This window comes from Equus przewalskii, chromosome 8 (genome assembly GCF_037783145.1).
Source record: "Equus przewalskii isolate Varuska chromosome 8, EquPr2, whole genome shotgun sequence".
NCBI lineage: Eukaryota > Metazoa > Chordata > Mammalia > Perissodactyla > Equidae > Equus > Equus przewalskii.
This window is the reverse complement of record NC_091838.1, coordinates 22363897-22391265: the sequence shown is the minus strand read 5'-3', so window position 1 is coordinate 22391265 and position 27369 is coordinate 22363897. Positions and strand designations below refer to the sequence as shown.

The 27369-nt window shown below is 41.7% G+C and overlaps 1 protein-coding gene and 1 long non-coding RNA gene across 4 annotated transcripts in view; one reads left to right on the top strand and one right to left on the bottom strand.

The window, feature by feature from the left end:
* LOC139085036 (uncharacterized) overlaps positions 1–19295 on the bottom strand; it is a 29254-nt gene extending 9959 nt beyond the window's left edge. The window contains exons 1-2 of the long non-coding RNA XR_011543017.1: positions 18976–19295; positions 15893–16058 (exon numbers count right to left, since the gene is read on the bottom strand). This is a non-coding gene — a long non-coding RNA (uncharacterized lncRNA). The remainder of the gene's footprint in view (positions 1–15892; positions 16059–18975) is intronic.
* The window catches only part of NKAIN3 (sodium/potassium transporting ATPase interacting 3), a 611399-nt gene continuing 602300 nt past the window's right edge, over positions 18271–27369 (top strand). For 2 of the 3 annotated variants that reach the window (XM_070630512.1, XM_070630513.1), the window contains exon 1: positions 18290–18490. In XM_070630512.1, coding sequence (XP_070486613.1) covers positions 18437–18490 — 54 coding nt within the window. In that variant the 5' untranslated portion in view covers positions 18290–18436. Of the gene's footprint in view, positions 18491–27369 lie in introns of all 3 variants that reach the window. The other variant, XM_070630514.1, reaches the window with a different exon arrangement.

Here is a 27369-nt window from a genome sequence, read left to right as displayed (position 1 = left end):
AATCCTTCCTTACACCAAAGTTATTAGTTTCCTATCTGCACTTTTAAATGTTTTAAAGATTTATTTTTCATATTTAAGTCTTTAACCAAAATGGATTTGTGTGATACGATATAAAATACAGATTTTATTTATATATGGATAGTCAGTCATCCCAGCATTGTTTACTAAACAGCACGATTTTTCCACTTATTTGTCATATTTCATCTCTCATTACAAGCCCAAAATATTCAGCATATCCATGGATCTATTTCTTGATGCTCTATTTTTTTCCCCATTGATTTATTAGTGTATCATTAAGTCAAAGCAAGCAATTTTAATTATAAAAGTTTTAATATCTGATAGGGTATTATATTTCAAAATAAACTTGGCTCTTCCTTTCCACTGATTTTTCAATATGCCTTTTAAGGTCAAGTTCTAAGAAAAATGCTAGTGGAGTATTTATTGGAATAACCGTAAATTTATAAATTGCTATCTTTATGATTCTATGCCTTTCTATCCATGAACAGGGTATCTTCATGTTTTATTTTTAATTTAGGTATATATAGGTATTTATGCCAGTAAATAAAATTAAGTGAAAGATCGTATACGTGTTTTCTGGATTAATTTTTAGGTACATTAATGTTTTATGCTGTTATAAATGTTATACCTCTAAAATAATATTTTCTAATTGGTTGCTGCTGTTTTATTACAATATTATGATTTTTTTTTACTTTGACTTTATATCTAAAAATTTTATTGATTTGAACAGTGTTGACTACAGATTTTCTATGGGTAATTTTAACATCTTCAAACAATGGCAATTTGTGTTTTTTTTCTGTTTCTAATTTTATGACATTTCTTTGTCCTGTCTTACTGCACTGGCCGAGATCTCTAGGACAATGATAAACATAAGCAGTGTCAGCAGACGTCTCTTTCCTTTTCCTAGCTTTGATAGAAAATATTGATTAGGTTTCAACATTAAATATGATAGTGTTGATGGTTTTGTTATAAATAAACATATCAAATTAAGAAAGTTGTCTTCTAGTCCTAGTTTGGTATAAAGTTTTAATATAAATGGATATTGGATTTTAGCATGTTTTTTCTTGCATCTTCTGAAATAATCCTACTTTCCCTCCTTCAGTCGTTAACGTGGTAAATGACATTAAAAGACTTTCTATTGTTAAAGCATTCCTGCATCACTAGATAAAACCAATGCCATTATTCTGCATTACTGATGATTTTTTTTTAATATATGGGTTAACTTAGTTTTCTGATATTTTCAGAATTTTGCATCTATACTCTTAAGGAAATTGGCATATCATTTCTGTCATCTGCCTATGGGAGGAACTGGCTGAAAATCACACAGCTAGAGGAGAGAAGTGACTCTCTTCCTGCTTCCAGAATCTGAAGCTATCTCCGGTGGTAGCTGCAGTGATAATAAAGCTGCAATGGCAACAGTTCTGGAAGTAGTAAAAATATTGATTTCAGCAGCAGCAGCAGCATTGAGGAATCCCCATAATGGAGGCTACAGGGGTAGCACTGGGAATAATTCAGGAAGTAATGACAATATTCACTACAGCTGTAGCAGCTGAAGTGCGAGTCCTCATGGTGGCAGCTTCAAAGACAGCAGTAATGACTCAGCCCCAGAAATGCAACTTCCTAGGCTCCTGCTTAAGAAGCTGAACTTGGCATCTGAAGCCTTGAGGCACCAGCCACTGACCTCTGAGCAACATTTTCACCTTACCAACTTAGAAGAAGCAGAGATTTCTTGCAATTACTAATTTTTGCAAACCTGATCTTCAATCGTTTGAGCCACAGACGCTTGTAACTGATTTCTCTATGAAATATGATAATTATAACTTGTTTTGTTAGCCCACGGAGAGTCTTAATTTTTTCATTAATTGCAATTGTGGGAAAATTGGGAGAGATCACATAAAAATCCAATTTTCAGCCTTCTCTTGACAATCTTTAGGGCTGGCAATGCTGATTCAGCTCCTTGCAAGGCAACAATTGGCCAATGCTGAGTAATTGCTGCTCCCTTTAAACAAGACTGTCCTCCCAGTTCACCACATTCCCCATCCAATCTGCTTCCATTATCATACCTCCTGCCAGCCTTGCACACATTTACATTTGCCACATCTACTATAAATGGTCAAAACATAACAAAATTTCAGAAATATTTATTTTCTTCACTTACCAAAGCAAGATGTATTTTATAAGTTACATAAAGATAATTGACTTAAACTTGAGTAGTAATATTTAGAGTCAACTGTATCTATTAAATGACAAATAAATAGACATCAAATAAACATAGTTTTCAAATTAATTGTTTGGAAATAGCAAGATTTTGTTTTGTTTTTGTTTTAAGCTTCAAGAAAAAAATGGCATTATTTGTGCCAGATTCTCAACCCTTTGTAGTTTTGGATTTTTTTTTTCCTTCATGGATATGAATCCTTTGAAGTCAACCAGGGCTGACTGCAGAGGACTCTTTGTGCAATCCAATCAGGCTAATTTCAATTTTAAGTGCAGGAGACAGGCCTGCTTTTCATCGCCTCCTTTGTGAAGCCTTGATGGATTGGCTCGTGTTGAGTTAGTAAGATTTCCAGGAAAGGACAGTACAAATGCTGCCCTAAGCAGCCTGTTAATAAATAGACCTCAAGTCTTAAAATCTTCCACTTGCTATTTTATTTTAAGAGTGGAGTAAAGCTCCACTAAAGCGCAGAATACATTTCACTTAGCAGTTTCATCTGAAAAGCTGCCAGTATTTACATTCCCACATGATTCTAATAAGAAGTGCAAGTAAGGAATCCCTGTCTAAAATAATACACAGACTTGTAAAAGCAAGAACTGGTGAGAAAAAAGAAGTAGAGTTTTGTGCTAATTTAAACATACTGTCTAAATATATTCTTATTTTGCTTTACCCATCTAAAAAAACTTTATAGAAATCTTTTTCGAGGATTATGGATAGAATATGATGAGATAAGCTCTTAAATAACTACTTAAAATTACTTTCAAATAATTATTAAATATACGTTTGTGTGTGTGTTCTTAGGTGTAAAAAAAATAAATCATAATTTGAAAAGAAGCATGGGCTATATTAACCTTAGAGAAAATTAATGTGTTTCTTAATAATTTCCTTTTTACTGCTTGAATTCTCCCAAAAGAAAGAGAAAAACAAACGTATAAAATAGTGAACAAAAAACAAAAGAAAAAAATCAATTATGTAAATTCAACATTAATTTTCAATTAAAATCAAGAGAATTTAAAAAATCGGTACTAATCAAAATAATACCTGCCTCTTACTGCACACTCTATTGGTCTGGGGAAGTTCCGAAGGCTTTATATTAATGTACTCATCTAATTTTCATAACACTTCTGGGTTAAATACCTTTTCATGATCCTCATTTTACAGAGAAGGAAATGGAAGCAATGAAAGCTTCTCAATGCCTTGGAGCTAATCCCCTGGAGAACAGGATTCAGGCCAACATAATCAGGGTCTAGAGGTTTTACCACATGTTGCTGGCTGTCGTTGGCCAGATATATGTGTTTCATGTAGATTTACAATGAAACTTTGCCAGTGTCTTCTCCATTACACATGGACAGTAGACATGTCTTTAGGAGTCTCAGGGCACATCAATTCTATCTAATTTCATCCAATTCTGCCCCTCCAGGTCACCTTCAGTTTGACTGAAGTGCTCTGGGAACTTTTTGGCCTGAAGGAGGAGTTAGTTTGGTGAAGCTTGGGGAGGGAAAGAGCAGTTTGATACGACTTTATAGAGCAGTGGACATTTCAGTTGATGCTTGAATTTGATTATGAATTCCTCAGGTGAAGGTGGATAGGACGTGAGCATCATGCTCATCTGGAGCCCAATTGTGGAGGGGGGAATGTTGTTGGACATTTAGTTATGCCAGGGAGAAAGACTACAAGATGAAGATGGATGATAAAGAGCTCTGTAAACCATCTTAAGACCTCAGCCCACACCTGGACCACAGTTCAGCAAACTGTGCTGGAACAACACCTTTCCACATGCTATGAGATACTCAGTGTGCCACAAAGAGGAAAGTCTTGTACACACCAGTTGCTGATAACACCTGAGACTTGAAGCCAATTCTAGCTTTAAGATAATGTTAATATCAAATTTAGGAACCTCTCCTGGCTGGTGAATTCTTTCCATTCTTCTTATCTTGAGCCCAAACCAAAAGTCAGGCCTCTCTGTCCACTTCTTGTGGTTCTACTCTTCTACCCTTTGACTCATTCTCAAGCACTGTTTCCTATTTATTCTGTACCCTTTAGACTGTGCCCAGCGGAATCCAACAGTATTGTAAGTAAGTTCTTCTAGATTTTAACCATCTTCATAGTACTCTCCTACCACATCCTTGCACTCCCAAGAGAATAAAGTTTTCCTGGAAGGTGAGAGCTGCTCCCTCCCCCATATAATTGCCGATTTCTGAACCTAGAGCAATCACTCAAACAATTACTGTTCCATTCTTAAATAAAAATGTACTGAAGCTCATGGCATCAGGTTATAATACCACCATTCTGCCCACTTCCATATGATCTTCAGCTTCTGGGTCACTCTTCTGCATTTAGGAAGAACTTTAGTGCTTGATTCATGGACTTTTTTTCCAATCCCAGTTTCTGCCATTTTCAGGGAGGTAGAATTCTTTGACCAATTGATTTCTAACTATTTTCACTTCCCATCAGTTTTAGCCACTTCCTCTCATGGTAGTGACCTAGACCTTTATATTAGCCAGAATTCCTTCATCTTTGAAATCACAAACTCCTACAGTCTACTCTCTGAATCTAGTACTTGATAAAAATAGTTCTTGATAAGGATGCTCTCTAACCTTCCTCAGACTGAAATATTGGCCTTTCTGTCTCATTTTATGCTACCACCATGTCCCTCCTTTCCGAAAGACTCCTTCTGTGGTCTCTCTGACTCCACTGGTCAAGGATGGTAGTCTTGTTTCCTATAAAGACCCCAGAAGACAGTGAAGGGTTTCATGATGCAATCACTAATAGAAATTGCACACCAGAAGATAAATACCTGGCAAATCTGCCAATAGGAAAATAGGTTAGGATGGTGACTTCATCAAGCACGTATTATGGAAGTAACAACTGGTGAAATTCCAGGGCCCTGCTCTGGTTAGACTATATTAAAATTTTTACCCAATGATATGTTTATTTTGGCTTAATAATCAATTGAACATAAAAAACATCATTGAATTGTCTATATAAACTCATCATAATCTGTCCTTGTGTGCCCAGCTGAAAAAAAATTTTCCTGATAAAACAAGGTTTTGTTTTACATATATTTCTCTTTAAAGACACTTCATTTAGTATATACTGCTGGTTCATTAACCTTGAACTCACAGTCAAAAGCCCTATAATTCAGGCTGGACCAAAGCTTATCTAACACATATCTTCTCCGTAAGGTACATCACAGCCTTCTTGCTCTTAGGAACACTAGATAGTCCTTTAGCACTATGCTTGGGGTCCGTTTAAAACAGAAAACTCCCCAAGAAAAAACACAAAAATGCAAAAAATATGGCCCTAAATGAATTGTGAAAAGGACACGTTTACAGTAGGGGAACTGAAACTAGAAGGCGAAGCATGACCTTGTTCGACTGCAGCAAGGAACCTGTGCGTCAGGCACACAGATATTTCCCCCTGCTCTGCACTTGTCTGCAAACGACTGCAAAAGTGCTATGAGCAGTGACTTGGAAGCTGCAAATAAATTGAAGCTAGTAGGTGAATTTGTAAATACAGATTCTGTGAATAATGGGGATTGATTTTGTGGGGTGGGTATATATATTCATTGGTGTATTCTCAATTTTTTTTTTTACTGATAATGGTGCCTAATAAAACAAGTTTAGATAGAACTGACCTACAGAATAAAGCTCAAGCTACTCAGGCAGGCCTTCTAGAACTTTAATAACCTAGTCTCTAATTGTCTCTTACTAGTATACTACTACTGCTGCTGCTGCTACATTACGTACATGTTATGAGGTTTGCAATGATGTCTTTGTAATCTCATTTCTCCTTCCAGACAGCAAACTCTTTAATGGTGGGACAAGGTTTTATTTCCCAATGCCTATTACAGCACTTGGTTCATTGTAGAGTCTTAATAAATATTTGACCTACTATTGTTGTCATTACATTCTTTTTAAGAAAACTGCATTGGATCATACAAGAAAAGAATACTCAGACAGATGGGAGAAGAAAAGACCAGCGAAGAAGGTTAACAGTAGATTCAGAAGAAAGAAGGACTAAGGAAAAGCAATAGGATTTGAAGATGGTCATAGCTATTATTCAGGGGGCCCCCTCCCAACGAGTCTGTGAAGAGGGCAGTCAGACTCAGCCGGGTCTGTTTGCAAAGCTCCTGTTCTCTGCCCTCAGGTCATATGTCTCCATCTCAGAAAGAGGCAATGGAAGGAGAGGAAGCCAGATTTACAGTAGCTTTTGGAGGTCATATTAGGAAAGAGCGGTAGTTAAGTTTGGATAAGCGGCCCGAACGAGCCTGTGAAAGGCCTTGGATCCCAAAGGAGGTCCAGAAGACAATGTTGTTTCTAATTTCCTGTAGGGAAGGCAAAATACCACCAGCCTGCTCTGGTGAAACTTGCATCCCTGGGCTGAGGACGAGCTGACATCTTTGGCCTAGGGAGAAGAACGCAGGCCCTCTTTAGCCAAACGCTTTAGAAACAGACTGTCTCCTGGGCAGAGCTGCTGGACACCATTAGCCAAGCTTTTGCTCCAGGCATTAAAAGATAAGGAACAGTAAGATTCAGGCCAAACTTGTAGTTAGAACCTGGCTTGGAGTGCCCAGAGCTTTCCTTTCTCATTCAAGATCAAAATTAGTATCATCGTGTGCTTTTTTAATATGACTAAGCCATCTGCATTTACTTTTTTGATTGTCTAACGATGTTTATGCTTAAAATGATTGTGCTGTGCTATAGAATTTGTTGTATTTACTTTACCCTCATCCTATGACTTAGACTCAAGAGTAATGAGAGGAAGTTTTGCCTGAATTCCTGTGCCTTAGACCAAGCATTAATGAGAGAAAAAAATTGCCTGTCTTCTTTTGGTTAAGCTCAGAGGATCCACTCCTATTTTTTGTAGAATAAGTTAAATTTACACAGATTACTAGCAGGTTCCTATGTTGGTTATGATAAGAAGACTGCTTTCTTCTGCACCATCCTTTTGCAAAGCATTTAGATAAAACTCTTCCTATCAGTTTGCTTACAAATACTTCACCCCTTAGTCATTTTACATAAAACTGCTTCAATTTCAATGAAGAATGTTATTTCCTAGCATGAGATATAAACATAAATGAATTTAAAGTTACATTATTTTTATATCAATATTTTAAAGGATATATTTAAAATAGGATTTTCTAAAAATACTGATGATACTACAAAATACTTAATGACGTCCACACAAAATATAACCTCAGACAAAAATCTTCTGAAGCTCCTGTATCAGAGTCAGCCAGCACCTGAGGAAGGGACAGGCTGATCTAGAAGACTTATCTGCATGGGCATCTCAAGAAGCCCCAGGCAATGAATGGGAGCCTGAGACCCTCCTTGGATATGGATAAAGGGAAAAAGTTTCTGGCATGTGTTTCTTTAACCACATGCACAGCTTTTTGGATTAGCATCCTCAATGATTCTCATTTGTACTCAGCAGAAATCTTCCCTCCCCTCCACTGTCCATTTGCCCATCCATTCACTCAACAAACATTTATAAAATTAGGAACTATGCTAGGAGCAGGGCAAGCACAAAGAATGAGCCAGGACTGCTGCCTCTGACAAATTCTAAAGGAGTCCTGGAGTATTCTGACATAAAATGCTTGTCCTTTGGGATTATAACTCTATTTGAAATGAAGGTTACTGTCAACTATTTAAAGAAAAAGTCTTCTATCTCCCTACTTAATGTGATTCATGGATGTGACAAATTTCTCAATGTTCTTATGACTATCTCGTCTTCCTTTTATACCATGATGGGAAGAAACAAGCTATAGTATTTATAGAGTTAAATATAATTCTTCTCATTACACCTTCCCTACTCTGCCAAAGAAATAGTAAAAGTCAAATACTTTTGTCACTTACTGAACCATAGCATCTAAGAAGCGCTATCATGGAGTTGACTTCTTTCGTGCCTATTGCATATCCTCAAATCATGAACAGAGAACACATATCACTGGAGAAATATTATGTGGTGACATTAGTAGACCTAAAAAAGAGGCTTTAAAAAATCACTTAAGCATGTTAAAAAAGAGCCAACAATAGCATCCTATAAGCCAGGCATGTAGGGAAAAATACCTTATCGTACATGAAATAGGAATTATGCTATTCACAGTTAGCCACATCTCTTATTACTAGAATTTATGCAGAACATACTTATTTTACCTTTAAAACCTATTACCTAAGGATTAGAGAGAATAAACTGATCACATAAAATTTGGTAATCTGGTCCATTTTAATACAGTGGAAAACAATGAATTCAGGTTGAAAGAAAAAAAATACACCAACCTACATGAGACTATGAGTAGGCTCAGACAGCGCTCCTGCCCACATTGAGGTTGGAAGTGAGCAGTCTTCACTTCTAGCTTCTTCTGCCTCCCAGATCCCCCACTGCAGCTGGGCTCCTGTTCAGCTGCCACCTGAAAACTTCTGGGATCCTGTCTGAAGTCATGTTTCCTGGTGTGGGATTGGGGAAATGGCTGACAACAAAAATAAAGTCTTTACAGATGACCTGTCCCACAGGCTTCAATATTAGGTTTTTCTTTTATCGAGTAGGAGACTAGTGTGTACAACAGTTTGCAAATGTGGCTGGCAAGCATCCAAAATCACCCTGGGGTTTCTAAGCCCCATCCTGACCAATTATAAAAGAATCAGGTGTGAGAGTTTATAAGCTTTTGCTTCAGCAAGACTCTGTAACAAGCATTGCTAAAAAGCTCAGTGGCTTACACACACTTATTTCTTCCTCACAGGCATGCAAGTTGGTTGTGGCTCAGCTGGGCCGGGCTGGGCTTGGGTTCAGGTCTGCTCCACATGTCTGTCATTCTAGAGCATAGACTGAGGGAATAGCAGCCATCTGGGTCCTGCTCTTTGCATGGCAGTTGGCAGGAGCATAAGATGAATGAAAACACGTGATGGCCCTTAAAGCCTGTGTTTGGAACTGACCCACCCTCACTTCTGCCCACCTTCTACTGGTCAAAGCAAGACACATGACCAAGCCCAAGGTCAGTGAGGTTGGGAAGTATACTCTACCCTAAGGAGGAAGGGAGGAGGAATGATCACTTGGGGGTTGGTGCTAGGGACAAGGTTTAATAAACTCTACAGCTGATTCTTATGAAGTCAGCCATGCACCCCTTAGAAGATTGCTATTTTGGTGCCACTAGAGAATATAAAAGGAAAGGTGGGCTCCATTCTTTCAGTAGCTCAAAAAATATGTATTGTTACCATTATGCACTGTCTAAAGACAGAAAATGTTAATAAAGCTCATATAATTCAATAATAGAGGATAATTAAGAGTGAAAGTACATAAGAAAAGGGGTACCTTATACAATTTGAGGATGGGGATGAATGAGTACATCAGGGAAGGCTTCTCAGAGGAGGCAACATGTGAGCTCAGCTACTATGATGGGTGAACCTTTTCTAGAAAAGGGAAGTACATGAAAGGAAGGGAGTATTCTAGGTAGAGGAGATTACAGGACAAAATGGAGAGTTTAGAAACAGCATACTGTATTTCGCAGAGAGTCCCATGGGTTTTCCAAATCCTGCTTCTCTTTCTTCTTGGTCCCAGAGCTAGATTACCTTTTCCAGCCTCCCTTGCACTTGGGTGTGGCCATGTGGCTGAGTGTTGGCCAGAGAATAAGCCCAGAAATGATGCATTCCTTTCCAGGTCTAGCCCTTTAAAACCTCCCACATGCAAATCTGCATTCTCTCACCCTTTCCCCTTCAATCAGCTGAATGGGAGGAGGATGAAGCCACAAGACTGAAGGAGCTGTGTCACTGGATGATCACATGGAAGATCTTCCCCAGCAACTAGGGACATTTGTGTGAGGGACAGAGAATGTTTTATTGTGTAAAGTCACTAAGATTTAGGATTTGTTCGTTACAGCAGGTAATAATACTTGTTTTAACTAATACAGTTTACATGCATTTTGCTGATGGTAAGCAAAGGCTATGAGGCGGAAAAAGATATAGCAGCCACTGAGTAGCTGTGTTTGTCACTTATTCTAGATACCTCTGTCGTTATTTTGAGAACCAAGTGAATTAAAAGATATAATAGCACGTTAGAACTATAAATCTGGGCAAAGCATTAATGTTGACATGTACTCATGCCCAGTGTAAGGGGTGGCTCCTCCTGCAGAGACTGTCTGCCAAGTGCAATCATTTATAGTATGCATTTATGGCAGAAAAACCCTGACAGCATTGTTCTTTTGGCAGCTTTTCTATTTCTAATGTGCTTTGATGTGTGTCCCCATAGATTCAAGTTTATCTCTAGCTGAGATGGACCTCTCTCTCCATCTTTCAACCTTGGAAGTGTCTGTTATCCAATGAGACTTAAGGGAGAAAACCCAGCCCCATTAATCAGTGTGTCATCACATGACTGGAATTAAAAAGTAAAGCCGTAAAGCCTGAATCGAAACGACAGCAAGTATCACAGGTGTATGTGTCCGCTTCCATTTCAAAGTAAGACACCATCTGGAAGTTGTTCTTTCTGCCAAAAGGGGTAGAGACATAAAAGCTCCCCTTTCCTTTTCAAAATGAGGACTCAGCGAACTGAGCTCTGCTTCATAGGGAAATAAGCCCTCCCTGGAGATACAGGGAGATACAAGGGACTCATCAGAGAGACAAGCAGGAAAAAACCCTTGTCAGAAGCAACTTTTTTTCTGAACATAAGAAATGATAACTTGTGTTATTTTTAAGTATTTATTTAAAAAGAAATCATGTTTCCCACTTGTACTTAAGCACTATCTTTTCCACAGCTGAATATTTGCGAGATTTGTGTTGGGCCTTCTGTTGCAAAACAATAAAAACGGGACACAGAAAAGAAAGAGATGATAGCTTTGTATTGAAAATAGGTTTTGAGGTACACACAAGCAGAGACTGAGAATATGTGGTGTATAATTAGACTAAGAGTCTTGACACAAAGAAGGGCAAGATGACTTCATTGGAGATCATCACGATACAGAAAATCTACAAGTAGGCTTGGCAGAACCGATCAATGCTGGAAGAAAAATACATACCAAAACAGAGAGTTGATTTTTCTAGTCACCTCTTGCTAAGTGTTCCTAATCCTTAGTGAGGAGGAAACAGGAAATTCATGTCAGCACGCCCATGGTGTAAAATTTCCAATATGTATGCAGTATATCGTGATGTTTGGGTTAGCGATCAGGAATTGTGTACGGTTCTGATCCTACGTTGTGGGTTAAGTCCTTTTCTGCTAATCTTTTTCTTACCTTTATAAAATCTGGATTTAAAGAATCCTTCAAGTTGTTTTCATGTACAAATAAATGGGATTGAATCCTACAGATTCTTTATTCAAGATGCTGGTGCCAAGAATGGAAGACCAGGTGAGTGTGGCATGTCTTTGGGATTTTAGAGAAGCAGACTCTTAGACAAGAATTCACATGCAAGCCATTTGTTTGGGAGATTAGCCCAGGAAAACACTGAAGAGGATTATCTGAAACCAAGAAGGGGAAGGACCAATGAAAGGTGGATTATGAAACAAATTACCCCCGTGGGCCACCGAAGCTGGGGAACTCTGGAAACGATACAGAATATGCACCTCTGAGTCATGCTGAGGTATTTATACACCAACTCCCATCACTTGGGGCTCCAGGGTTGCTCCTCGGAGGTGGTAATTCTTCACACCTGCAGCCTCTCCTGCAGGTGAAATACAGGTGCTGCCAGGAGGAAGTTGGCCCCAAGAGCACTAAAATGGTGAGGGCAAAGACTGGATATGCCTCTTGGGAAAATTACTCTTGTGCATTTCCCCTTCTGTCCCAGCACCAGTGATTTGGCTCCACACCTGAAGACCTGTTTGCAAGTACTCAGGGTTGTTTGTAACCAAAAATTGAATTTCGTGACTTTTACTTTTTTATTGTAATCAATTTGTTTATACATGACTTACATTAAAAACTGAGCTATATTTACAAACTGTATTTGAAATCTGTCCATTCCTTACACTGTGGAAAACATGTTAGGCAAACCTAAGATGCGAAGACACTGTGTAATAAAATGTGCTCTCTGTGGTGAGTTGCATCTGCTTCAGGTGAGACCATAGCCTTACCAAGGGTATGTCTGGGATCTAGTAAATGCCAAAGGAATCTATGCCATTTGGCCTTGATGCCACTTCTACTTTTCAAGACTGCTTCAGAATATCGCAGTGATTTTACTAATGATTACTCGTTTTCTCTCACTACCAATTTTATCTTATTTTCCCATTCAAAATATAAAGGGAAATTATGTGATTGTACTATCCTTAATTTGTTTTTTTAAATTCTCCAACATTCTGGAATAAAAATGCATGGGAAAAAATAATTTTTGGGAGTTTTATATGCATGTTAAAATACCATGGACAAATAAAAGATCCATCATTCATATATTACTGAAAAATAGTTCCCTCTGTGTTAGCCTGAGCTAATGAACTTTACGTTAGGTTTTGTGTTTCTGATGGGCAGTCTGTTCAGTATTGCATACTCCTGCTGTGTAAGTGTAACACATTTTATGACTGTTTCTTATTTTTAACTATTTATTTTGAAATAATCTTAGACTTACAAAAAAAGGTGCCAGAGTAAATCACAAAGATCCCATGTCCCTTCCTCCATGTTAAAATCTCACAGAAGCATCATCCTATACTAGAGGACTGGTCCTTGAACCAGGTGGATGTGAGGAAGTCTGCTGCAGAGGTTCATCACCTTACAGAAATATTCTCTCATAGATGGTACTGGAAAGGATAAAAATATTTTTTTAATTTCCTTGGTTTAAAAATGAGGGGAAAAAAAGAAAAAAGTCTTCTCATTGGAACACTTAATGTAATCCAATAAGTACATGGGTAAATAAATACATGTGTGCATACATACAAAACACATGTTGGGTGGTATCAGGACTCACTAAGACTTTGTATTAATGTTTTCTTTTTACTTTTAGTTATGCTACCTTCTCTCTTCCTTTGTTACTGCCAATTGTTAGGGGGTCTAGATAAACCACTATGCTGAGGAGTCTGATCTGATCTTCTGGAACTTTGAGAAAAGCAGACAGCAGGGGAGAAAATTTTAATGGTAGTAAGGAAGTGTTCGAGTCTCCGATATGAGGACTCTGACACAGGAGGTAAGCAGTAACGTTTGTTGCATAGAAATCCCTAACGGTTGCCAATACTCGGCGATAAATTACCTGGAGAGAAATGCTTGAACTTGTTGGTGTCAGTCGGGGCTGCTCAGTGAATGACATTAGAAAAACTCTAAATGTACATCATTGCAATACTAATTATGATAATAGCAACAACAAGATCAGTGTTGTCAGACCACTGAAGAGTATGATATGTAAATATTAATTGAGGCTTATTTTTCATCCCAAACAGAAACCAGAAAGGTGGTGCTTGGCTACCCCTTTCAAATTATAAAACTGGTTATTACTAACATTTCTTGAAGCAAAATACACCAAAGGAATCTCCTTATTCTTTCTCTCTTCGTAGTTCTCACAAACCTCCAGGCTTTCCAGTGTCCTCAAAAACACTCCCACACCACATATCCATCTCCTACTTCTTTCTCACCTCACCTCCCAAAAAAAAACAGCCCTATGATATAAAGTGCTTATAATAAATAGCTAGAAGTATCTCTCTTCTTAGGGAGTAAGAAAATATTGAAATTATAACTGCCATGTCTTCCCCTGCCTCCAACATTCTGGGACCTTCATTGCTATGCATAACAAGTGGATCAATTCTAACTAGACGGATGGTCTCAACAGGCATTGGGCAGCACATTAATGTACCACAGCCTTCCAGCCATGCTTCAAATTCTCCACATGTGTGTCTCCCAATTTTGCTCCAGTGGAAACCTTTTCTTTGCTCCAACTGAGGAGCCATGCTGTTATTACAATGTGTGACAGATAATCCTGAAGTCAAGCCAGTTGTAGGAGGAGGCGTAGAGGATTATAATTTGCTTGCTCCAAGAAGGGGCCAAGGAGGGGCCCAACATCAAGCAGGCACCAGAGAAAAGGCACATATGTAGTGGCACATTTAGGTACTTTTCTCGAAGGGGATAGAAGAATGCTTGATCAGACAGTACACTATTTCACTCAAACAATAATGCTGAACTGGAAGGCTTCAAAAAAGAAAAGAACAGTGAAATAATTAAAGAGAAACTATAATTCCTTCAAGCTGGTGTCTCAAATCCTGGTATTTGAAAGTTCTGTGAAATAGAAACCTGCTTTTCCAGGTCTGGTCTCTAGGTGTGCTCTCTTCCACCCAGTTATCTTATTCTTGGTGTAGACAATTGGCTTCTCTCAACTTTAGGGAGACAGAATTGGAGTTTCTCAAAAGGAATCTTACAAAAAAAGCTGAGAAATAAAAAATATAGAAGAAAGAAAAAATATAGACTTAAATGTCAATAGAGTACGGGTGCATTTGTATAAATATATGCTTACTACTTACATTTACTACATGTATACTACATACACGTAATACTGCATAGATGTGTGTATACGTACATATGCAACATTATGTGTGAAGCATTATGCTAAAAACGTGCACACATTATCTTTTTTCATTCAACAAATATTGAGTCTAACTATTGTTAAAAGCACTGGAGAAAGCATTGTTTTTGATGGAGGAGACAGAAAATTACAAAGTAAACAAATGAATGTTTTGAATGAAAATACAGTAGAGTGACTGGGGTGTGATTTCAGAGGGCATGGTCAGTGAAGGCCTTTATGAGAAGTGACATGAGGCTGAGACCTGCATGAGGCAAGGCTGTAAGAGCCATGCAGATGGGGGATAAAGAACAAATGTCAGGCTTAGTCCTATGGGACAAGTCATGTCATCATACCCACTTTGCATAGCAAAAAACTTGGACTCACAGGGAAGAAAAGTGACTTGTCCAAGATTCTGCAGCTAGGAAGAGGCATAACCACTCATACATTGGATTGGCTGTTCTGCTTAGAGTATTATTTCCTCCTCAATCGATTTTTCCAAACTCCTCTCTAGGTTGCACCCTTCCCATTGCTCTGTCATTTTCTACTCTTTTCTCCTCTCCTCTCCCCAAGAGACAGGTAAGGCCTCTTTTAAACCTTCCCTCACCCTCACAAGAAGAAAACTCAGTGACAGCACTTGGTGCCAACCTCCTTCTGAGTGGCTTCTGCTTCACTAACACATCTCTCTCTTTCCATTCCAAGCCCTTGAGGGGAGGGCAGGCAGTACTATCATTGACCTTTGCAAACCTGGCAACTAGCATAGCCCTTGACATATTAAGCTATTAAGAAATGAAGCAAGTAAGAAATATTTGAGGGCATGATGGAGGAAGGAAGGAAACAAAGAAGGAAGGGAGGAAGGTTTTTAGCTCAGGATGCAGGTCAATTTAGAAAATGACAATAACAGACTTCAGAGACAAATAAAAGTAGCTTCTCACAATTTCTAGACTTGTTACTAGCATTGTGTTATCTTTGCTTCTCTCTTCCTCTCTTTGAAAGTCAAATGCGTTTTCAATTGTCTTAAATTATACAAGGAAGAAATTCCAATCTGGGTGGATCAGCAGAGAGGGCAGTGGGAAAGGGAAAGGTACAGGAGGACACCCCTGGACCCCTGAAATCATACCACATGGGTGGCACTGACTCTGGAGGCCAGATCGATGCAAATTACTATGGCTACTTCCCAGCAAGCACTTAGCTCCAGTGTAGGCGTTACCTGTGTCCTAAATTTCAGAGGCAGCATGGTGAATGTATAATCAAGGAGCTCTTGAGGCAGATTACCCAGCTTTGCATTCCTCTTCATTCGTTTAGTAGCCATGGGACTTGCTGTTCCCATTTCCACATCTTTTCAGTGGGGATGCTCATGGTACCCATCTTATAGGCTGTTGTGAGGAATAAATAAGTAAATATACATAAAGCTGTTAGACTGGTGCCTGGCAAGGACCCAATGCATGTTAGCTGCAAATTTGGTACTTACTAAATAAATAAATAAATAAAGTGATGAAAAAAGGATATTGGGGTAAACATGTAATTTGGAGGGAAGGAAGGGTCATTATGTTTTTCATCATCATTCATCACAATCTCTGGAGATAAAAAAGCTACAATAATTCCTCAAAATTGCAGAAAGACTTGTTCATGTCTTCTTTCTCTTCAGCTGCCTCCTACAGCTTTTGGAAGGGTCGATGGCCTGAAATTTTCTGCATTGTCCTTTTCTATATACTAAATTATTTGTCGGGGTCCATTTTTTTCCTCTTGTTTTCATTCATCATGAATGGTGATAGTTATGCTTATTTTTCGAAAAAGAAGCATACCTTCATAATCCTTGATCATTGATGTCTTACAGGATGGGTTAAAAAAAAGCTTCTGATTCCATTTTTTCCCTTCTCTAAGACAATGGACAGAGGTGGAGCAGAAACAATAAATGTTCTGGAGCCTTTTATTGACCCAAATCCTGAGGTTATTCGTGTGACCCTACTAGGATTTCAAAAACATCAGGCAAGGATTTTCCTGGGAACTATAACTGTTTCAAGTTATAAACTTAGGTCCTGAAGAAATGGCTCAGAATGAGCCAGTTAGTTGCAAAACAAATTAAAAAAAAGAATTCCCTTTAATCCCTGAAGAAACGGCTAGAGCAGAGTTTCCACGTATGGAGAGAATGTTTTAAAAAAGCAAAAATTTCTCTCCTGCCTTTTCTTTTTTACTAACCTACCATAAGGACCCAGGAGGGCAGCAGTGGGTGAGAAACGGGGTTTCTGTGCCAAGTTCTGAAGAAAGCCTCTTCGGAGACAATTGGCTGGTAGCCTTGTCCCTGCTCTTGTAGGCAGCTCGAGCTACTCGCGCACGTAGTTCCACTAGGTACAACAAATGTGCCCATGAAAACTGACATCGAGCGCTGATGAAATTTAACCCTCGGCAGATCTCCTCCACTATTCTACTAGGTGAGAGGGAGCAAGAGAGTGTCCTTGGGATTCACGGAGAGTTAGCCGGGATTTAACTAGCCGGGACAAGGTATTTCCAAGTCCTGCTCAAACAATTTAAGTCTCTCTGGGAAGAAATCTTATTTATCCTCATCCCGGAAACATTCCCCATTCCTAGAAAAAGCCACACATCCTCTTCTTTCTCGCCTTCTCTTCTTTCGCGTCTGGTGACAATTTCAAAGAGCCTTGAGGTCGAGAAACCTAAGCCAGGTCTCCTTGAGGCGTCCCGGTTTATCTCCGCGCTCCGAGCCGGCGCATCATTTCAGCGCCGCCGCATCGCCCCGCGCCAAACCAACTCGGTCTAACTTTCCCTCCCAGACTCCAGCAGGGGCGCCCTCTGGGCCACCGACTGCGGCAGGCTGGAGCGACCCCGGTCCCGAGACCCCAGAGCTGCGCGCTCAGCGCCGGGGGGAGCGGACTCGCCGCGCGGCGCCACCGACTCCTCTCCCGCCCCCCACGCTCGCAGCCCCGCGCTCTCGGAGCTCGGCCTGGCGCTCCGCCGCGCCCGCCCGCCCGCGGCTTCTCGCCTCCACACCCTTCGTCCCCGGACACCAAGCCCTCTCAACTCCCATCCTCTCCACCTCGGGGGCCGCTCAGCAAAACCCTGTTCCCTCCTTTGCACACGCCTCCAAACACCCTCCCAACACCCAGCACAGCCCCCAGAGAAAGGCCAGCCCGGATCTCTCCAGTTAAACTGGCCGCCGAGGATCTCCATCACCACCAGCCGCCCTAATTCACGTTCATTCATATTCATTCTTATTCTCATTCTCATTCTCTCTCCCTCTTCCTATTTCTCCAAAGACTCTTAACAAGCCAGGCCGATCCTCCTCAGCGGCACTCCTTTTCATTCATCCCCTCCCACCACACACACACACTCCAACCCAGACAGCCCACTCCACTTTTCAGACGCCCACCTCCTACATACTCCCCTCCCCTAAACAGACTTCCACCCACTCACCATCTGTAGCCTCCCTTCCGCCCCCAGCCCCGCCCGCCCGGCTCCCCCTCCCCAAGAAGCAGACCTGCACAGTGGGAGGCAGGGACCCCCGCCAGACGCTCGGGTCGTGCGCGCCGTTCTGACCTCTGCCCGCCCGGGAAACTAACAAAGGCGCTGCGCGAGCCCGGACCCCGAGAGGGCCGAGCGGCGGGCGGCGGCCGCGGGGCGGGCGAGCTCGGGCCGGGCCGGGCAAGCGCCGGGCGGGGGCTGCTCCGGAGTCGGGAGGCAGCGGCGCCGGAGGACGCGGATCTCTCGCCGCGCGCGCCGCTCGGACGCCGCCGGCACCATGGGCTGCTGCACCGGGCGCTGCTCGCTCATCTGCCTCTGCGCACTGCAGCTGGTGAGTGCCCCGCGCGCCCCGGCCCGGGACCGGCCCCTGCCCTGGGACTGGCCTCCCCGGGTCCCTCCGCAGATCCGCAGCTCCTGGCGGGGGGCGGGCGCTCCCGCCGGCCCCCACCCTCCCCGCCTCCCCGACTTGCGCTGCCCTCCCTCGCGGACAATCACTAGGTCGCCCCTGCCCTGCGGGAGGGCGCGGTCTCCCTCTTGCCTCCCCCCGCTGGGGTTCCCTGGACCCTTGCCGGGTGTCGCTACAAGGTCCAGGGGTGGCAGGCGAGGCGCCGGGGGAGTGAGAGATTTCCCCGCCCCTCGGTCGGACAGCTGGCTTTAGCACCCTCCGCATCCCTGCTGAAGTTTCACAGGAGCTTGTGGGCTCTTTCTTCTTGCGATGATTTCCAGTGAGGTGGTTTAGTTACAAGAATGGGAATGGCCAGGTTCTGAGGAGACAGAGCAGCTTAAACTCTCAGTTAAGAGTGAGGTGGTTCTTACCTTCAGCAGGTTGCAAGGTGGTTGTTGAGGAGTCTTGGAGCTCCAGCAAGGAGGTCTGGCTGTGTTTTTAAACAGTATTCCAACCCCTACCCTTCCAGTTTCTCTTTAAATTTTGTTGAAATGCTCCACGTTTAGATAGCGACAGACTGACGGCTTTCATCGGGGAGAGAACGTTCTGAAAGGCTCCGTTGGCGCGGTAGCTTGCCGAGGGAGTGCCTGTAATGGGAAGTTCAGAGTGGAATGGGAAGAGATCAGAGTGGACAGTAAAAGGGCTTTCGGTGTGGAGCGAATGCTTCTCTTACCATATGTCCTATTGGGACCTAGACTGGCCCTGTGGTCTAATCCATAGTCACTTGAGGTCAAGGCCGTAGACCTTTTGTGTCAGACTTTTGTGTGTGAGAGATTAATAAACTCCCTTTTATTACACTTAAGACAGATTCTGTAGATGCTTTGCCAAGCTTTTTTCTGTGTTGTTTGTTTTCTAAAGTCACGAACATTAACTAGCGTATTTTAACTAGCAAGAGGAAAAGGCTTTTCAGTGAGCTTTACTGGGTGTCAACCCTTGCAAGACTCCTTAACTGAGGGATGAAATAATGCTCTTTCTTTGGTAGTTAGTCCTTGTTCCCATGAATGTTTTAAAAGGTTTCACTTTTCACTTGCCGCAGTGTTCCCTTCTCCCATAAAAACCTCACTTTAGATGTGCTCTTCATTCTTAACGTGTCCATAATTTATGTATTTATAGATTTTAAATCAGTGGCTACTTTTCTTTAGATCTATGGGACAGTCCCTTCTGTGCTTTTAAATAGGACATATTTTATAGAGTTGTCTTGAAAAATAATTTAAAAATTCACTTGAGCATGAATGTTTTCTTTCACTAAGGAAAGAAAGCCAAAGGATAATCTACAATTTTGCTTATTAGAAATGGCTTATAAATTGGAAAAACTAAATATTTAGTCAACCCTCGAATATGCAAGATTGTAGATAGGCACACCGGATTGTATAAACTATAATGGCATAATTCTTTCTGTTTTACATGGAAATAATGTGTAGGGGTTTTTGATGCAGCAGCTAGTTGGTATTATAATATTTGTGATGATAATGTGTTTGGTGTTTCATCTGTCCACTTTTCACATACACCTTCTCAATTGATACGAATGTAACTTACTTTCCAAAGCTTAACCCCAAATTCCATCTTTACGGAGTCTTCCCTGATGCTCCAAGTAAAATCACGTGCTTCTTTTCCTTTAATTTCATAGCACTTTCCTTTTTCCTGTTATAACACATTTCGTGTTCTTAGATCATTTTAAGTTATTTACACTTACCTTTATCACTGGACTGAAAGCTACCTGAGGATCAGGATCAAACATTGTTCATCTTTCCAAACCCTGCACGTCCTTAGGAGAGCTCATATTAGGAGCTGAAACATATTTGCTGAATTTATGAACATTAACTTTTGAAATCCCTACAGGGTTTTTGCATAAAGATTATTTTAATTTACCCCTAAAATTATCCTCTGAGGAAGGCACCCATTTCACTAGTTTGCAGATGAGGAAGGCAATACTTGTAAACAATTTTTTGAGTCAATAGTTTCTGGATGGTAGAAAAGTGGGGTGGCGGTAAACACTTAATAATTGGATCTCAGACAAAACATATCTTATGAAGCGGCTCCCACTGTGGGAACGGTGGGCGGAAATTACATGTCAAGGACAGGGGAGGGGGTGACATGCCTCCAGTTGTCCTGCTCCAGCTTGAGGGTCAGCTGGGTCACAACCTCTCAATGACCTCCTCCAACCCATGGCAGATTCTTTGCTGAAATGGGTAACAGTTTTCAAATACTGGAAAATTACTCCCTCAGTTTTTTCATGCTGTTGCCAATGTAATGGCATGACACATGACAATGTAATGACGTGTATAAGTCTACTCTAGCATACCACTGGATTGGACTCCCAGATCTAGTGTTTTTTCCACGGAAGCCAACTGTCTTCTTTTCTCTTTCATGTTTTTTCTGCTCCCACCAACTGTTGGAAGATGGAGGTTATGAAGCAGTAAATAAGGGTGGCTGTTGAGAGGGGAATGGTATCTGGAGGACACGTTTGCTGAAGAGATTCTGTGTGCTGAGGCCTAGAAGCAACTGCGTAGGTCATTAAAAGATGGCACATTGATTCCTTCTAAAAGTTAAAGAAATAAATGAAGGGTTTTTATTATCTCATTCGCATTTCCTATAAACCACTCTCCAGAGTAGAACATCAGATTGGGAAGGTAACGGGAGAGAATTTATCAATTTTAGGCTAGTGTATTTGGATGAGCTTTGGTTTGCAAAATTTCAGTCTTCTTTCTGCTCTCTTCATTCCCCTGCTCTGGCCATCTCCCATGGTTGCTTTCTCTCTAGTTTCTACTCTAGTACAAGCAAATTTGTTTGTTTGCCCCAGATTTTGCATTCGTGTTCTTAATTCTGCTAGATGAATTTAATGAGAAAATGAAAAGCATGAATACATGCCCAGAGAAAACTGTGCAAAGTGAATCTTTTCTGAAAAAGCAATTCATCCCTGTGTAACAGATTCATCAAGTTGTCCAAAAACTTTTAACTACGTTTTTGTAAGGAGGCCTTTGGTTTAGCTTGTGTTAAAATAACGTGTATTCTATTATCATATATGTGTAATCTTGAAATAAATGAAAACACCTGATCATATGCTTTTAGTAAATTATTTTTAGTTGCCACATTTAAATGTGTCTTAATTGCATGTCTTTAAAGTCTAGAATTTACTCCACATGTCATTTCAGAGCCTTCTTCTTATACTGGTCTCAGAGAAGTGTTGAACTTAGGTTGGCAGGAACCGTTCCCACAGAGCATTAGATGTTTTCTTGACTTCACAGAGGTCAGACTCTAAGACGTGTTCAACAAAAGTTTGTCCCTGGATGTTATTACCAGGGAAGATTTATTGCACCTTGTATCATTTTATGGAAAGGTGACAGCTGTATTCCTATTGGGCCTAATAATCAGTGGAACAAAATTCAAAACTCTCGCTTTACATATCTACAGTAACAGAAACTTTTAGAAGATTTATAGAAAACAGGCAGTTTTTAACACCTCTATGGGATGTATGTTTTTATTTTAGAGAACATCCTCTCAAATTAAAGACAACTAGCAGTTCTTTTTCTCACGGTGAAAACCAAGTTAACTTTCCCTCACACATTCAAACCGTCTTGTGACCACCTGGGACGCTATAATGCTGAGATAAAATGTGTTGAGAGGTGTCTGAATGACGGTGCTGTAGTTGAGGTGATGTGTTTTTAAACTAAGTTTTATGAAATGCAGCATTCACCTGTCATAGATATTTGGCAATGGATGCAGAAATACGTTTATGTTATTATGTAGATATATTGATACTTTTGCTTTAACGTGTTTTAAATTTTAATAGCTCTTTCTCTTCTCCTATGAAATATAATTCTTAATCATTTAGTTTTCATTCTTTTTCTATATTAAATACGCTGGTTCATCTCATGAAACTCAGAAAAGCTAAGTGAAATTAAAATTGTGGCTAGTAAGAGATGTTAGGTATAATGTAATTGGTATTGAAATCATTACAATATTCTGCTTTAGCCAATTTTCTACAAATTTGGATCCATTTACAGATCTCTTCTCTTGTTGTTATGTGTACATTCAGGGTATTGAATTTACTCGGGAAATATTGTATTATGGTCTTGTTATGGGTTGTATGATGCCCCTGCCAAATTCTTATGTTAAAGTCCTAACCCCCAGTAACTCACAATCGGCTCTTATTTGGAAAAAAAGGGTCATTGCAGATGTAATTAGTTAGGTTAAGATGGGACCCACCCTACTCCAATATGATTGGTGTCCTTATGTTAAGGGGAAATTTGGACACAGGCACGCACACAGGAAGAATACCATGTGAAGATGAAGGCAGAGATCATGATGATCCTTCTATAAGCCAAGGAATGCCAAAGATTGCCAGCAAACCACCAGAAACTAGGTGAGAAGCATGGAACAGATTCTCTTTCACAGCCCTCAGAAGGAAACAACCCTGCCGACGCCTTGATATTAGACTTCTAGCCTCTAGAATTGTGAGACAATAAATTTCTGCGGTTTAAGCCACTCTGTATGTGGTACTTTGTTACGGCAGCCCTAGAAAACTAATATAAGTCTTTATTTTTTATTTTCATAGGACAATAATCACATATTTCTTTGTATTTGTTTCTTTGTGTACATGTTATTTCTTTTACTGGATTTTAAGTCTACGTGGGACAAAGACTTTGATTTACTCACAGAGGCTTCCAGTACACCCTGCAAAGGGTAAGGACTCAGTAAATATTTGGAGAATACATTAATGTATAAATAAATGAGTAGCCACACTTTATTGGGCATTTTTATGTGCCAGGCATTGTTCTAGGTACTTTATATCTATGAAATCATGTAGTTCTCACAACCACTCCTTTTAGAGATTCAGAAATTGAGGCAAAAAGAGTTTAAGTAACATGCCCGAGATCATATAGCTGGTAAATGAGAGAACCAGGGTTCGGATGTGAGTCTGCACTCTCTTTATTCTGTTCTGTGCTTCCTGTCCTTTAAATAATCAAGAACATTCAACAAATATGCATAAAGTCCCTAAGCACTGGATGTACAAGTGTAAACTATTCAGATGTAGACCTGTTCTTAAGGGGTTTTTTCTATCTGAGGGCAGAAGGGCTATCAATAAATATATAAACAAAGATTACCTAATTACAATTCTGTTCAGTGCCATAAAGGAGATGATAAATGTTATATACACGGAGAAGGAGGGTGAGATCTTCTTAGATGATGTGGTCAGGAAGACTTCCCAGAAATTGAAAGCTGAGTATGAAAGAATGACCAGGAGTCAGTCATGCAAACAGGGGGGAACCATTCTAAGCAGAGGAAACCAAATGTGCAAAGCCTCCAGTTTTGAAAGAGCATGGTGAGCTCCTAGATATGAGAGGAGTCTGGTGTGGCTGGGTGCGTATGGGAGAAAGTACACGTAGGGAGATGGCATTAGACACATGCTGTGGCGCCAGATTTCATTGAAAGAGAAATGTGAATCCACTGAAGCATTTTAAACAGCGTCATGGTATCATCTGACTTGTGTTTCAAAATACTTTCATTGCTGAGTAGAGAATAATTAGAGGGAAACAGAGGAAGTGGGAGACAGGATGCTCTTCTGTTATTCTGAGCAAGAGACAATGCGAGTCAGACACATGTAATAACAGAGCAGATAAGGGAAAGGATGGACTTGAGATGATTTTGGAGTAGAAAGCCTAGGAGTTGCTGAGGGGTTGACCTACACATCTTGTGTAACAGAATGTAATTGTGCTGCTTTTTACTAAAAGTGGAAACTTTGGCTGTTGTAGGTGTGGAGGTGGAGCAGGAGTGTTTGTTTGGAGATATGAGGGTCATGTTTTAGACACTTTAACATTCTGATACCTAAGGCCAAGGAGGTGTCAGGTATAGGAGCTTGGAACTCAGAGGACACGATTGGACTGAATATTCAGAATCGGGAATCAGGAGCAACATTGGGATTTCAGGCCCTGGATTGACATCACCTCAAGACAGAGACTGTAAAGATAGATGAGAAGAGAACCAAAAGCAAGACTCGAAGTTGTAAAACTAAGAAAACAGAAATGAACAAAGTTCACTGAAATGGAAATATTTACATATGCTTGTGTTATTTTGTTCTTCATAATATATCAAGTGCTATTGAGTTTTGAAAATCGTCCCCAATTCTAATCAAATCACTTTTATTCTGATCATTTCCATGTGGATTTTTGTTTTGTCTAGTTTCCCCCCTCCCCCACCACGAAGATAATCCTTATCATAAGATTTTGTGAAATAAATTACTTTCTATCGCCAGAATGTCGATAGTACCTTCTATTTGAAAAAAATGAGCTGCTTTATCCATGTTCTTTCACCTTTCTCTCACAAATTTTGCAATATACATTTTAGGTCTCCAGGAAAGATTTGAACAATTATCCAGATTATATAAGGGAAAAATTTCAAATAACTTAAACGTAAGAAATTTTGAGTCAGTGTTAAGTTTTGGCAGCAACAAAATGCACATTAACATAAACTTGGCATATTTTCTTTGCAAGAGTTTGGATGAGTGAGCAGAAAAAAGAACAGATCTATACAGATATATTTTTACTATTTTCATAAGCATTTGTTTTCATCAGGTCAAGTGTGTCTTGCTTAAAAAAGCAGGATTTCAAGTGCTTAATAAAAATTACTCATTGAAGATAAAAATGAAAATCAGAATGGAAAACAAAATTTGAGGGCTTTCAGAACAAAATGACAAACAGTGGAAGCATCTACCTTCCCTTCTTCCTAAGGTCCCCGTCTTAATAGGAGGTTGGGTGCCGTCTCCACTGCCCTGAGGTGTTCTGTGTTGGGCTAGAATCCAGCACTTGTTCTTGCCACAAGGGGCGCCCTGGCAGGGAGCTGGAGGATTGGGTGCCTCTTAGTTTTGCATTTTGAGAGTTAGCTGCCTAATAGCATTGTGAAGGTGACATGGAATAGGACTATAAATATAGTCATCATTTTGAAAGTAAAGCTGATTAATATGTAAGTTAAGATATATAGTAGTTTAGGTAACAACAAGAAAATTAAGAAGAAAAGCACAAATTATTTTTTAACTGCTTGTTTTCATTTTCTTGTAATGCTTTTTATGTTGTAATTTAAAGTAATTTTAACATTCACTTGGGGGAGAGAATGGGAAGATGGCGCCGTGAGTAGTCCTCTTTGTCTCTCGCCCTTCGAGTCTACAATTATTTGGACACTTATCGCTTGACAAAGGATATCCAGACAGCATCTCAGGACGTCTGAGACACCCACGCGACTATACATTGGAAGGCGGATGGACTTTCCTCCGGGAGGATGTGGAAATAGGTGAAAACTCTCCGACCCCGACGGGCAGCCTAGTACCCGCAAGCGGCTTTCTTCCAACGGACGCCCCCAGAGGATCCACACACATCTAGGGCAGGAGCGAGAACACAACAGAGGAGCGACGGTGGAAACAGGTGACCAGAACCCTAGCTAAACCCCCTGCAATTACTCCTAAACGCAGAGGGAAACTTTGGAGTTGCACACCTGAGCCCGCGGGGAGAGTCTCTCCCCGCCATTGGCGGGGAGACCCAGCCTGGTGCTCGGGGCGCCCGCAGGGTCCCAGAGAGAGACACGGAGGGCACGGAGGTCTCCCAGCTGCCGTTGCCCGCCCCGTGGGACTAGGGATTGCCGGAGATCTCGGAGAGGACCGGGGCTGGGGGAACTTTCAAAGGCCAGTTCGGCGACCCGGAGGGGAAGCGCCGGAGCTCCGCCCGGGCAGCAGACAAAACTCTCTGTCTGCCGTTAGCAGAGGGGCCACGCTGAGCATTCAGGGCTCCCAGCAGAGGCCCGGAGAGAATCCCAGAGGGCGGGGTGACCCCCAGCTGCCGTTGCCCGCCCGTGGGGCTAGGGATTGCCAGAGATCTCGGAGAGGATCGGAGAGGACCGGGGCGGGGGAACTTTCAAAGGCCGGTTCGGCGACCCGGAGGGGAAGCGCTGGAGCTCCGCCAGGGCAGCAGACAAAACTCTCTGTCTGCCGTTAGCAGAGGGGCCACGCTGAGCACTCACGGCTCCGGGAGAGGCCCGGAGAGAATCCCAGAGGGCGGGGCGACCCCCAGCTGCCGTTGCCCGCCCCGTGGGGCTAGGGATTGCCAGAGATCTCGGAGAGGACCGGGGCAGGGGAACTTTCAAAGGCCGGTTCGGCGACCCGGAGGGGAAGCACCGGAGCTCCGCCAGGCAGCAGACAAAAGTCTCTGTCTGCCATTAGCAGAGGGGCCACGCCCAGCCTTCAGGGCTCCCGGCAGAGGCCCGGAGAGAAGCCCAGAGGGCAGGGCGACCCCCAGCTGCCGTTGCCCGCCCCGTGGGGACTAGGGATTGCCGGAGATCTCGGAGAGGATCAGAGAGGACCGGGGCGGGGGAACTTTCAAAGGCCGGTTCGGCGACCCGGAGGGGAAGCGCCGGAGCTCCGCCAGGCAGCAGACAAAACTCTCTGTCTGCCATTAGCAGAGGGGCCACGCCCAGCATTCAGGGCTCCCAGCAGAGGCCCGGAGAGAATCCCAGAGGGCGGGGCGACCCCCAGCTGCCGTTGCCCGCCCCGTGGGACTAGGGATTGCCGGAGATCTCGGAGAGGACTGGGGCTGGAGAGAGTTCCAGAGACCCAGCTTAGTAGCCTAGGGGGAAACCCTACAGGCTCACAGCAGCCTTAGGGAAAGCCTCTGCACAGCACCAGTAGAAGGCACCCAGCCGCCAGCCACAAGGCTGGAAGACCCCAGGGCAAAAGCAGCATAGCTAGGTGTACTAACCACAGACTGTAGAAGATGCCAATA